Raw genomic sequence first — 12,914 nt, 5'->3', positions numbered from 1 at the left:
TGCTTACCTTGCCTGGACACTCAAAAGGCCTAGCCTTTAAACAAAGGTTATACAGTGAATGATTTCAGAGACCTAAACACAGGCTGAAGGTTACCAACTCATGTGTCCTGCTGTCAGAGTACCCACCTGTGGGAGGGGCCTAGGGTCGAAGTGAATTGTTTGTGCAGGCTGGGGGCAGGGCTTTTGCAAGGAAGCAATGTTGCAATCGGGATATCCTGGGCGGGTAAAGCTGGGGCTGACCTTATTTATCTGCCGTTTTAGTCTTTATCCACACACATTGGCAGGTCTTTGCTGTGTGTCAGGACCCGTTGTGACCCTAGGAGAGGGTTGGTATGTTGTGGGCCCTGCTTTGCCCATGTGACATAGGAACCCTAGCTGAGGCACTTCACAGCTGTGGTGACAATTTCAACAGTTTGTAGGGTTGTATCCTTCTGGGGTCAGAGATGGCTGCTGGGCTTTGGTGGCAGAACTTTGGGTTTGGAAGAGAAAGTTCTAAACTTGGTTTTTGTGACATTTGAAAATTTCGCATCTTTAAATGTTGGCAATTGATTCAAAATTTAAAAATGTCATGTACTGTGTGGTTAAACAAAACATGAATGTTGACCAAATACAGCCTGCCCTCCAGTAAGAATCCTTTATGGTATGGTTGGCTGGAGTCCAGGAGGCTAGACGGCACTAGGCCAGGCCTTCTCGTAGAGGGGCAGGGTAGAAACAACGGAACCCGCTACCATTTATTTAGTAGACTGTGCTTGCCCGGCTGTGAGCTGGCTTGGTCCCAGTAGTGTGCAGTGCCACCCTGAGAGCTTCTAGCCATGTTCACTGCCCCCTGGGTACTTCCCCAGCCTTACCACATAAATGAGCCCCTTTGGCCAGACAAGGGCCCAGGGAAGAAAAGTGGCTTAAGAGACACCCCAGTGATACCTGTATCTTGCTCCTAGGCAGTGGTGCAGCTACACAGCTGTGGGATGGTACTGTCCACACGTGTGGCCTTGCTGCTGTTAGCACCTGCCAACAGGGCAGGTCCTTCCTGTGCTGCTAAGGAGAACCTTCTTGGGGACCTTGTGCCCTGTGCTCTCCACCTTCCATTGTAGGTTCCTGCTTCTCTGAGCCTAGATCACCTCTGGCCTGGCTAAGGCCTGTCCGTGCCTGTAGGCATAACTTTCCCTTTTGTCTTTCTCCATTGGTTGTCACACTTTCTGTAATCTGTGTTTGACTTATAGAAGATCACCCAGTGCCTGGTCCTTCAGACTGTCCTCCAGGCTTAAGAAACTAATTATTCCTATAGTGTATGTGAAGCCTTAGGGCTAGAGCCAGAGGCAGCTGACCCTCAAGGCATCAGGTTGGTTTTACAGGCTATTCCTGGTTGTCAACTTGACTGTATCTGGAATGAACTACAATCCAGAATTGGAAGGCTCACCAGTTATTCTAATCTGGAGGCTGAGAGATAGAAGTTTCTGATCTGGATCTTGGTATGGAGGTTTTGAGGCATAGTGGCTATGAATCTCAGAAGATTAAGACAGGGAGATCTCTGTGGCACACACCTTTAATCTGGGCTACACCTTCTGCTGGAGGCCTACATAAGGATATTGGAAGAAGGAAGATTTACTCTCTCTTCTTCGACTGCTTTATGGGACTGAGCAACTGCTAGATCCTTGGACTTCCATTCACAGCTTTTGCTGACCATTGTTGGACTACAGACTGTAAGTCATCAACAAATTCCCTTACTATATAGAGACTACCCATAAGTTCTGTGATCCAGAGAACCCTGACTAATACACGGGCGGAACCCCTTACAGCCAGGTTTTCAGCCTCAGTGTGCAGAAGCAGGAGGAGTATGGAGAGCACCCCACCACTGCCCCTGTATGGCCTTGAAGGGTCTACTACCCCCAAATGCCTGTATCTGAGGCGGGGCTCCCGAGTGTTTCCCAGCCCTGCCTTCTGGGTGCTGACCTGAGGTCAGGCAGAGGTCAGGGGTGGTGAGAGCCATATTAGCCAGCCCTTAATCAGAGCACTCATCTCTGCCCTCCCATTCTCTTTCTTTATCTTCACTTAGCCTTTTTCGGTGCAGAGATAATTAAAACCAGAAGCACTCAGCAGATTCCCACCCCACCAAAACCACCTTTTCCTCTGCAGAAAGATTGCAGGGGCTCACAGAAAATACTGTCCCTGTGCCTGGACCAGGTGTCATCCTCCTGTCCTCAGCTTACTTGGTTGGAAGGCCATGCAGTTTGTGCACCCTTGCAGTGAGCATTCCTGGCTCGCCTGCAGCCCACAGCTGCTGGGCTGGGGACGTTCTCTAAGTATTCTAGTTCTAGTCTAGTCTAGGAGTGGGGTGTGTGTGTTCTGGAGCATGGCTTTGGAGCAGTTTCACAGAGTCCAAGGCAGGCAGGTTGCCTCTTTCATTTACTGGTGCAGACAGAACTCCCTCAAGGGATCCTTAGGATTGAATTATTTCTGTTTTGTTCACCTGTGCTGTGCCCTGGGGACAAGGACAGAAATCAGCTGTGGTCCCTCCCTATGTTGGTGTGGGAGCAGTACCTGGTGCTCTTAGGAGGTTTGTTTTCAACACAGCTTTACCCGGACCTTTGCTGCTCCAGAAGGAGACCAGGCCCAGGCAGAGGTGGCCTGGACTTTAGGTGGGCCATGGAGGAAGAGAGTCACAGGTTGAGGTTCCCAGGAGTGCCTGGTTTGAGCTTTGAAATGTGTGTGGATTAAGACCAGCTGGATAGGAAGTGGAGCGCTGGGCTCTGGGGGCGGGGGCTGGTGCGCTGGGGGTGGGGGTGGGGCGGGTACCTTAAATGTCTGCTTAGGCTAGGCTTTGTGGTCCTGCCTGCCCTGACTAGAGCTTCAGCAAAGTTCCTTGTCATTTGAAAAGTGGACTGGAGCCCAGCCTATTCCTAGAGTTCTCTGGAGGGTCAGCCTCCCAGCTTTGGGGGAGGGGTGAGTGTTAGGGTGCTGAGGATGGATGGTGGGTGGTGATGGATGACAGGGATAAGAAGAAGATTGATAGAAGATTCGCCTTGTGCCTGTAGCTGACCCTGGCTAGTCTCCCCACTTCCCCTTCTACTCTGGTCTTAGCATGAGAACTTCTTTCCTTTGATTATATTTGTTGTTGCTTTTTTTTTTTTTTCCGAGACAGGGTTTCTCTGTATAGATAGCTGTCCTGGAACTCACTTTGTCGACCAGGCTGGCCTCGAACTCAGAAATCCGCCTGCCTCTGCCTCCCGAGTGCTGGGATTAAAGGCATGCGCCACCCCACCCGGCTGCTTATTTTTGAATAAGGTCTCTGCAAAATTCCAGGGGCCCTCAAGCTCTCTCCACTCTCCTGTCTCTGCCTCCAAGTGCTGGGCTTGAAGGTGTGGTCACCATACCCAGCAACACTAGATGAGTCTTTAAATGCCTTTCTGTGCTCTCAGCTACACTGGTCCTGGTCCCTGCAGGAGTGGCTGCATCTGTCTCTGCTATTCCGATCTCCTCCCACACCGTCCTCTCAGCCTTGTGCTTTATCTCAGTCATGTGTTAATCCTAGCCTTGAGGTCACTCATCTTATTCCCTGTGCATTTGTACCAGGAGCCTGAGAGAATAGGCTGTATCTTGCTCCTTCATGTGCCTCTGGTACCTAGGAGAGGGGCTGGTGTGGTGTCAATGAATGAACAATTCATCTAATTTACCCCTGAGATAGACACATGCTCTCTGTATTTTACAGACCAAGAAACTGATCTCAGAGAAGTGGGTTCACTGCACACAGTAGGGTATGAGCAGAGTATCCACTGCACACAGTAGGGTATGAGCAGAGTATCGTGCTTTTAAAGCTCCTTTTTAGCCACTAGGAACCCTTCCTGTCCCCAGCCACCAGCTGGTCAGACTTGCCTCTTGAACAGATAGCAATGTGAAGGTCCCAGAAGAGGTGGCTGAGGTTTTTACCTTGGGAATGAGAGGTTGAGGCCAAGGAGGAAGTAATAAAAAGTGGGGTTTTGACCATGTCAGCAGGTTGCATCTTACGGACTTTATTGAGGCTAAGGACTGAGAACCCAGCAGAGTGGTCCCTGAAATCTCTCCTAGGTGCCAGCTGTTCTTTAGGAAAAAAACCAAAAAACAAAACAAAAAACCCCAAAGCAGTAGCAGTATTGACCATCCACCTCAGGCTCCTTGTGCTGGCTCTGGCTCCTGGCACATTTTCTGTTTCCCAGAGGAGCTCAGGCCTGGCCAGGCTTCTCAGGACAGAGAAATGTGTGTGTGTATGTGTGTGTGTATGTGTGTGTGTGGTTTGGTGTGTGTGTGTGTGTGTGTCCAGCCTTGCTGTTTACACTGCCCTCACGTCTTTTTAATCAGTCTATTTCTGGGAGTGATGACTTCATCTCCTATGATTCTCCACACAGCCATTGTAAGGCATCCATGGGAAGACTGGGCCTGGCACCATTCACATTCCCCCAATGAGCATGGTTGGGAGAGCAGTTGGTGGCCCTACTCTGACCTGCTATCTCCAAGACACTCTGCTTCGTGGGGGTCATCCTTAGATCTGGCCCACTAACCTGTAGCAAGTAGTCAGAGCAGTGATTAGGAATTGTATCCAGCCAAGGCTCCTCCTTGCTGGAAGAGACAGATGCCTGAGGTGTTCGGGTAGACCCCATCTAGGCTGTGGAAGGTATCACTGTCAGTCTGGACTTTGGTAGCCATGGGACCCAGAACCAGATCCCCCAAATAACTGCAATGAAGTGAGCAGGCACCTAACCTTTAAAACCTTTCTAGTGTTTTGTTTTGTTTTTGGGAGAACTGGAAAGCTTTGGAGCATGTAGTTCTATCACTTAACCACATTGCCGCTCCTTAAAGCCTGTGATTCAAATATGTATGAGTTTCTATGTGCCTTTATGAAGTAAATGTTTGTTAATGAAATTAATAGTATAAGCAAGATTTGAGGAGGGTGGGCAGCCAGGGGAAGGGTTATTTAAACACTCTTCAAACAATCCTGGTTCTAGCTGCAGAGCAGCACATTTGCATATGTAATGACTGCTAATTATAGGTGGCCTCAGCTGCTAACAAGCTTGCCTGGTTGCACTACTTTATTGTAGTCACCCACTCAGAATTCTCTGGCATGCTTTTCACTAAAGATAACACAACAGGAATAATAATACCTATTGGGTTTTGATCCCTTGCTATGTGCCAGACATCCTACCAAGCTCTTGGCAGGGATCATCTCGTTTAATCTGTGCAGCGCTCTGGGTCCCACAGTCTCCTGAGTATCGAAACTGAGGCTGAGGCTGAGAGCGGTGAGGCGGTGAGGCGACTCCTGGGCTCACACAGATAGGAGCCCAGAGGGTAATGCTGCCTCACAGGTAGGTGCCTGTGCTCTGAGTACTCCTCCTTCCGGGGCACTGGGTAATGCTCTCCTCTGCTGTCTCTAAGCCTTTTCTCTTTGGCTCTCTCAGAAGCCCACATATTATTAAAAAGGAAGCTGAGATTTGCCTTAGGAGGGAAGTAGGCCCCGTGTTTTCTAAAGTAAAACCAGGCCAGGCAAAAGCCCTTCTCCCTACAGTCTGGAGGGGAGGGGAGGGTGGGGGTCAGCCCCTCAGAAGCCCCTCTCCCCAGGTCCTGAAGGAGACTACCTATAGCTGGAGAAAGGAGGAGGAGGAGATCATCTCTCCTGCTGACAGGGCTAGCCTGGCCTCTGAGCTTATGATAAGGCAGTAAGCCAGTGGGAGGACACTGTCACAGGGTAGATTAACTTACATATGCTGTGTCATTTAACTAGAGGTGGCCCATAGTGGCTCATGACCAGCTGTAGCCCACAGACAGGCTGGGTCTTACCTGATGGTGTGGAATGGTGTTAGCTTCCTGGTTTCTCTTCAGTGGTTCCCAGCAAGCATGTCCACATCCCTGAACCACTCACCTTAATCATTCCTTTTGGTTGAGAGTTCTGGATCCCCTTGGAATAACGTTCGGCAGTGCTGGGCCTGTATTCCTGTCCACCTGAACCCTTTCTCCCTGGCGTGCTTTTCCTTCTCTGTGGGAGTGGTGCTGGAAGGTGGGGGTTGTAGGATTCCCATTCTAGAGGTAAGGAGCCCAGGCATCAGAGGAGGCGAGCAGGGCCACCCATCAAGCTGCTGGTGAAGCTGGCATCCATCCTGTTGTCTAGCCCATGTCACTGCTTGCCAGTTGTGTCCAGCCCCTGCTGGCCAGCAAAGAAAGCAAGAAGCCATTCTCTAGTCTAATGACTCAGAAATAGCCAACAGTGGGTCCAGGAGCCATTTTTGGTTTCTCCTTCTCCATTCCATCCCTCCAAAGCCACTGGGGACATGGGGACCTATTCATTTTAACTCAGTCATTCTCTTGAAGACAGACTGGAGCTGAATTGGGTCAATGGCTCTATTTGCTGTGCTCAGCTGTTTCCGCTGCAACACCATCACTTCTGGGTCTGCTGCTGGCTCTGTGCCACCAAGCTTGCTGATTCTGGCTCCATAACGTTCGCCATCCTCAGCAAGCCTAGCTCTGGCGGAGAGAGATACGTAAACCACTGAACGGGTGCCATTCAGGTTCCCAAAGCACATGACCTCCAGGACACAGGTGCCATGCACCCAGCGGCAGTTGGTGCAGATGGGGCTTAGTACTCTCTGGGTACAGAGTCAGACATAGGGGGCCCTAAGCATCATCACCCAGGGCATCTACCTCTTAGGGCTGTACTGACTGTCCTGCTGTAAACAGGATGTGGCATGTCAGTGGCCAGCCCTGGGCTAATTGGCTGGGATTGAGAAGTGTCCTGTGTCCCAGGCACAGAATTTAGAGGGAGTCGTTGGGCTCGGATGAGCTGGGCCTCCAACTCCCATGTAACCTATCCCAGTCCCCTGTTCCCAGCACTGCAGTGTCCCCATACTTTTGATAACCTTCTTTGGGTCAGACCCATACCTGAACTCTGTCTCTATGGTACCATAGTTTGTCATGTTGTTTTAGTCTGCACCAACTTGGGGTACCTTTCTATTAAGGTGCCAGTGTTCTGAGGGCAGAGGCAGGTGACTCCCTCATGCTTGGAACCCTAACTAGGTAGCCTGGGCAGGTTGTTCGTCTAATGGAGCTGTGCTCTCATCCGTAAATGGGGAGGTGCTTGGGGTGGGTGGCAGGTGCTCACACCTCTCTGATGCTGTCCTGATTAAATGGTCATTGGCAGCTAACAGCAGCACTGCGCGCAGTGCCTGTGGCACAGGCTCACAAAACCCTAGGAAAAAGGCAGGTCCCAAGCTGCCTTTCCATCTCCTGAAGAGGGGTGTCTGACGGACGGCAGGGCCCCGTGGAGTCCTGGGAGAGACCAAATGCCAGGTTCTTGCAGACCAGCTGTTTGGCCACATGTAGCAGCAAGGAGAGCTGTAGCTGTCCCCTGCCCTTGTCTGTTTGCCACACAGCACACAACTGCTCTTCATTAGCTCTGACTGGCCAGTGTTGGAGCAGGGCACTGTCTTTCATGGACCTAGGCAGTGATGCCAGGATGAATGACTCTTTATGGCAGCCACCAGACCTGAGAGAGTGACAGGATTCGCCCTGGTACCCCCATAGTATTGTTACTTGTGGTCCCAGAGTTGGGGATAAGGACACAGCTTAAGGGATTGGAATTTCAATAAGCGTGTTTGAACTTTGACTTGTAGCCTAGTGTAGACATAGAGTGATGGTTGGGACCCACAGTAGTGGAGTTAGGGACAGGATTTGGGGACTGAGTAACAGCTGACTTAGGGATACAAGTGAGGTACTAGTCAGACTTAAGAATGGGGTGCATTAAGCACCGACTGGTAGTAGCACAGCCATTATGAATAGATTATGGTCACCCTGTCCTTTGCCTCGTGATAACATCTAATCCTTGGCACACTGTGCATTGCTGCCCAGCACTTGGCAATGTGACAGCCAAGAAAGGGAAATACTGACCATGTCTCATGGCTTGTTCAAGTAAATTTACTCTGTATTTTCAGAGAGGTGTCACATGGGCGGGGATTTACTCCCACAAAAGCCTTTAATGGAAACATTACATTTAGGGAGCCAACATGTGTTAAAATCTCAGCGGAGGGAAAGGTTCCAGGTTTCTATGCCAGCCACAGTGATCACCACAAAGCCCTGTGTGGAGGCCTGGCAGGTGAGGGATACATTCAGGCTGGTGGGGGGCAGAGGCAGCCAGAGGCTGTGAGCTTGCTGGGCTTCTCTAGAGGAAATGGGGCTCCTAAGAGGAAGGGAATTGAGGGCTGTAGACTGCAACTTTCCCTAAGCTCCCACACAGTTCGTGGTAGGGGAGTCTGGAGACAGACAATGGGCCCTGGAGTCTTGGGGAACCCAGAACTCCAGCTCCCACTAGTAACTATCTGTGTGACCTTGGGTATCACTCCTATGCCTCTGTGCTTCAGCTTCATTTTAGGCAGGTGTTGTGTGGGTACCCATGCTTAGAGCCCTTGGAGGTGTAAGGAGATAATGTATGTAAAATACCTCGCTCTGGGCTTGGCACGGAGTAGGTGCCAGGACACATTTGTTTTTTGTTGGTGATGATAAAGCCACACATGCATGGATGTGCTCACATAAATTAACAGCTGGGGCGTGTGGAAACTGCTTCCTGGAGTCAGCCCTCCATCTAACATTAAGCTCGCATCCTGCCAGGAGCTGAGTGTAGATAGAAAGTATCTTACGAGGCCCTTGTCCTGGAACAGCCCAGCCTGGCTGGTTCCTCTGCAGGGGTCCCTCGCTGGTGCTCACCTGCATGACTTGTAGACTCATCCTGAGGTGGTCCCCAGGTTGTAGCAGCGTCTCCTCCAGAAGGGGTTACCTGTCTTTAAAGAGCAGTCCATGGGAAGAAGAGCGGCATAGGTAACTGGGCTGCTTACTGTTGCTGTGACCAAATGCATGGCACAAGCAGAGGAAGAGGTCATGGATTATGTATTATGTCTGTCATTGGGCATTGGCCCCTGGATTCTTGATAAGCTCGGCTTAGGGATAGACTCAGGCAGGGGAGTGTTGTTTGCTTCATGGCCGGTTAGAAAGCAGGTACAAGAGATGGCTCCCTCTTCTTTCTGTAGGCTGCCAGTGGGACGGTTTCCTCTCCCTCTGTGCCTCCTCCTTGGAAATATCCACCTACCCAGAGGTGCACCTCCTCAGCAGTCCCAGTCTATTCATGGTGACAACGAGGATAAGGCAGGACCTCGAAGTGCCTTCACTTTTCTGTCACACAGCAAAGGGAAGCTCTTGCTGGTGCTTTCCAGAGTCCTACAGAGACCCTTACCTGGTTGGTAAGGCCATCTTCAGATGAAGCCAGGGCCCCAAGCCCAGTGAGAAGCCTGGCCTAGAGGGGGTGTGTGGGTGTTCAGTGTGTAGTATGGAGTTCTTAGTCTTGAACCAGAGATGGATAGACCCTCAGTGAGGACCTGGAGATCAAGAAGTAACATGCAGGCCCCATAAGAACCCAGGGTAGCAGAGAGGGTATTGGCATATTCTTGTGGCTAGGGGCCAGGAAATGGGGAAGATTTACTTTAAATGGGAAGGTCCAAGCTGGCCTCTGGAAGGTAGAGTAACCAGACAGGAGGGTGTGGCCATAGGAAGGGAAGAATCTTGAATTGCTGACACAGTTATGAAGGTGAAGGCAGTGCTGAGGTAGATAGGGCCTATTCAGGAAGGCTGGGTACTCAGGACTGTTTGTTTTAAGTCTGTGTGCACCTCTAGTTTGGGTTGAGAGGGTGTGGAAGATTCAGCTTCTCCAAGGCCAGATAGCTGGTGGGAATGGGATCCCAACTTAGGACATAGTTCAGCCACTGTTCTTGTTAGCTGTGACCCCATCCTGTGACTGTCACACAGAGCAAACAGTCCTGCCCCAGGGCCCTGTTTGCTATAAGAAGATAGGACGCCTAGGAGAAGCACAAGTGGCGGCAAGAGCTCATTGTGTCCACAGTAAGCCATGCTCCGGAGCCTGGGGCAGTGGCATCTTGAATTTAAGGCCAGCTTGGGCTACAGATTGAGGTCTTATCTCAGAACAAAAATGCAAGTCCACTGTCAGGGAATGGCTTTCTGCTTGGAAGAAATCTAGGACGGCTTCCAGTTGGAGGAGCATTTGAATGACGCACATCTGCTTTCAGTTGTAGTTTGGAAGTGGCTGTCTTGCCTGCCCCATGCAGGACCATGAAACTGGCGGTAGAAGGCCCGTCTTGGAGTCACACCCTGCTGCTTAGAGCATGGACTCCATGGGCTCCATTTACACATTTCCTGTTGGCTTGGCCACTGTGAAACCAAGAGCCCTTTTCTGGTCCCATGTTCTCTGTGAGTAATTTATCACCTCTCCCCACAAGGAAATGTTACTAAGACTTGGAAACTGAGAGAGCAGACCAAGGCTGCAGCTGAATAGGAGTCTTTCCTGCTGTGTGGTCAGAGGGATGGCCAGGTGTGGCCACATGGGGTGCCATTGGGCCAGCATGTCCATGAACATGGCCAGGTCTGGGGCCCAAGTACAGCCTCTTCACCAGTCCTGCACTTGTCTCTGCAGAGGCTGCGCACAGTAGATGCTGGACAGTCTAGGTAGACTGTCAGGGACGGAACTGGGGTGGTGTTGATTATAGGGGCCATGGCCAGGGCAGGGGCCTTCCCCAGTCAGCTTCCTTCTGGTCTCGGAAGCTCTTAAAGTCCTGAGCTGTAAGCACAAGCTAGAGGAAGCTCTGGATAAGCCCTCTGGCCTGGTGGCTCTGAGGGAAAGAGAGGGTGGACCTATTGGTACTAGGGGTTTAGTAGGTGGAGCCTTTGAGGTATGGGAAAGGGCCATCCAGGCAAAAATGTCTGCTTACTGAGGGTACCTTCCCAGAGATGCCTGTTACAGTGAGGCCTGTGTGTGAGGATACACCTCCAAATGGCAGCAGTTGTACTCCAGCTTCCAGCTTCCTGCCTGCCTTTAATTCTTTCCTTGCCTTGTGGGCCCAGCCAGATACTTTTTGCAGTAGAGAAACCACCCCAAAGGGAGAATTTGTGTCTAAGACAGTTGTCTGGGGCTCAGTAGACTTCTTAACTGGAGGGCTCCTGACTATGTCCACGGCAGAGGTTGGGGACTAAACTTCCCCTCTGTACATCTGTCCCCAGTGACTGTGGTCCCCATCCTTCCCTATCCTTCCCCAAACCGTTGTATTTCTTTTTTAAAATGTCTGACTGGAAGCAGTGGAAGAGACAGGGGTGTTTGCCTGGCTGTTCTGGCTGTGTGGTGTGTGTCTGACTCGGCTCCCTCTGCAGTGTTGAGAATTCAGACTATGGTTTTGGAGCTGTGTAGTAGCTGAAAAGTGCTGTTGGGATAGACGGGAGCCTGGGGAGGGTGCAGGGACACATGGGGATGAAGCCCCAGTTCCTACGCCCCCCATTCCCTCCAAATTGTCCCCATCCTCGTCCCCCCCGCTGCTTTGGAGGGCAGCCACATGTCTCAAGCCAGTTGCAACAGAAGACAGCTGGCTTGGGAAGAGGGGGAAAGCCCTCTTGAGGCTTGGGAGAAGAGAAGGCGGGACCAGTTACTTCTGGCCTGAATAGAGTTCCTGGGAGCAATGTAGCCTGGTAGAAGTTGGGCTGCCAGAGGGTGGGGTGAGAGAATGAGAGGTCTAGGGATTCCCTCAAATCTCTGATTGCTCCAACTCCTTAATCTAGCTCTGGCTGGCAGGTCTCAGACCAGCTAGGGAAATAGATTCCAAGTGCCTATCAAACTTCTGCTTTTTGGCAGCTGCCCAGCAAGGTGTTCTAGTGTTCTGGGCTTACTGGCCTCAACTGGTAAGGTTTTTGAGGAGGGGTGGGGCTTGGGGGAGGGGGAGGACTCCAGCAAAAAAAGCAGGATGACCTCAGATCCCTGCTATGAAGAAAATGAAGCAGGGTGATAATGGCTGAGGGGGAGGAGGTGGGGAGAGCCCTCCCCTCCCAACACTGATCTTTTGATCTGAGACCAGCATCCAGCTGGAGCTGCCCGGCATTGGCTAGCACAAAGGCCAGGGGCGGGACTCCAGAGGGCAGAGCCAGCACTCCAGGGGAGGTGCTTGTGGGACCTCTGGGCCAATGTTCCTGGCTTCCTGGAGTGGCTCCTGCTAGTCCTGCACCCACCGCAGGCCCTGGAAGGCTCCTGCCGCTGGCCAGGAGAAGCCGCTTACTTTCAAGAACCCTTCCGACTTCTTGGGACCTGGAGGCTACTGTGTGGAAGACTGTAATTTTCCTTGTTCTCTGGGGAACCCGGAAATCTCTAGATGTTGTCGCCTCTGTGTGCTTAAGACATTTTGAGAGTTTCAACGTGGTGGACACAGACATAGTGTGTGCTCTGTGGTAAGGGGGAACCCCAAAGGGTTCACCTCTTAAATGTCCACCCTGGCCACCTGGGTCTGTACCACCCTTGGGAATGGGCCTCTGTGGCCTTGGACTCCTCAGTGACAACCTTGGCAAGATCCTGTGCTGGTCTGGAGGTGCCACTCTCTGGAGGCCCAGCCATCCTCGGAAGCCTCATCTGGCTGCTGGGCCTCAGATGCCCAGGTCAGCAGAGAGGCCTACACTCCTACCGTTGCCAAGGTCTGTGACTGGATGTGTAGGGAAGGAGGAAGAGGACACAGGTTCTTGCTCCCTGTCCTGTACATTCAGCCAGGTGTGGGGTGTGGGGTGGGGCTGGAGGTTTTTCCTTGAAGGTGTGGCCGTAGGAGGAATGGTCAGCAGACACTGCAAAGGTGAACTGAGGCCTAACCCAGATCTCTCTATATACTGCCTGATTCTGGCAGAGAGCACTGGAGAATAGGCGTGGGGCTGGGGTTGCTGGGTAGATGGTTCTCATGCCTTAAGAGCCAAGCCCTGCCCTCGGGGAACAAGGACCAGGAAACCAGCAGGTGAAGCTTGGGGCACCTGCAAGTTGGGTGCCCTATGCCCTGGCTCTTGATCCTGGTCCAGAGAAGCTTCAGGTTGGGAAG

At 51.6% G+C, this 12,914-nt stretch overlaps 1 protein-coding gene across 12 annotated transcripts in view; it reads left to right on the top strand.

Moving 5' to 3' along the window:
• Dab2ip (DAB2 interacting protein) overlaps positions 1 to 12,914 on the top strand; it is a 176,283-nt gene that overhangs the window by 125,013 nt on the left and 38,356 nt on the right. Inside the window, exon 1 of one of the 12 annotated variants that reach the window (XM_085834975.1) lies at positions 1,329 to 1,700. The exons of 10 other annotated variants lie outside the window; for them this stretch is intronic. Coding sequence is in view for 1 of the 2 variants with exons in the window: in XM_029484673.2 (XP_029340533.1) it covers positions 12,359 to 12,525 (167 nt within the window). In the remaining variant the exon portion in view is untranslated. Of the gene's footprint in view, positions 1 to 1,328; positions 1,701 to 12,034; positions 12,526 to 12,914 lie in introns of those variants that run through there. One more of the 12 variants, XM_029484673.2, reaches the window with a different exon arrangement.

The sequence above is a fragment of the Mus caroli genome, unplaced genomic scaffold, assembly GCF_978045245.1.
Source record: "Mus caroli unplaced genomic scaffold, Mus_caroli_1 scaffold_2, whole genome shotgun sequence".
Lineage (NCBI taxonomy): Eukaryota > Metazoa > Chordata > Mammalia > Rodentia > Muridae > Mus > Mus caroli.
This window is presented reverse-complemented; position numbering and strand designations above follow the sequence as displayed.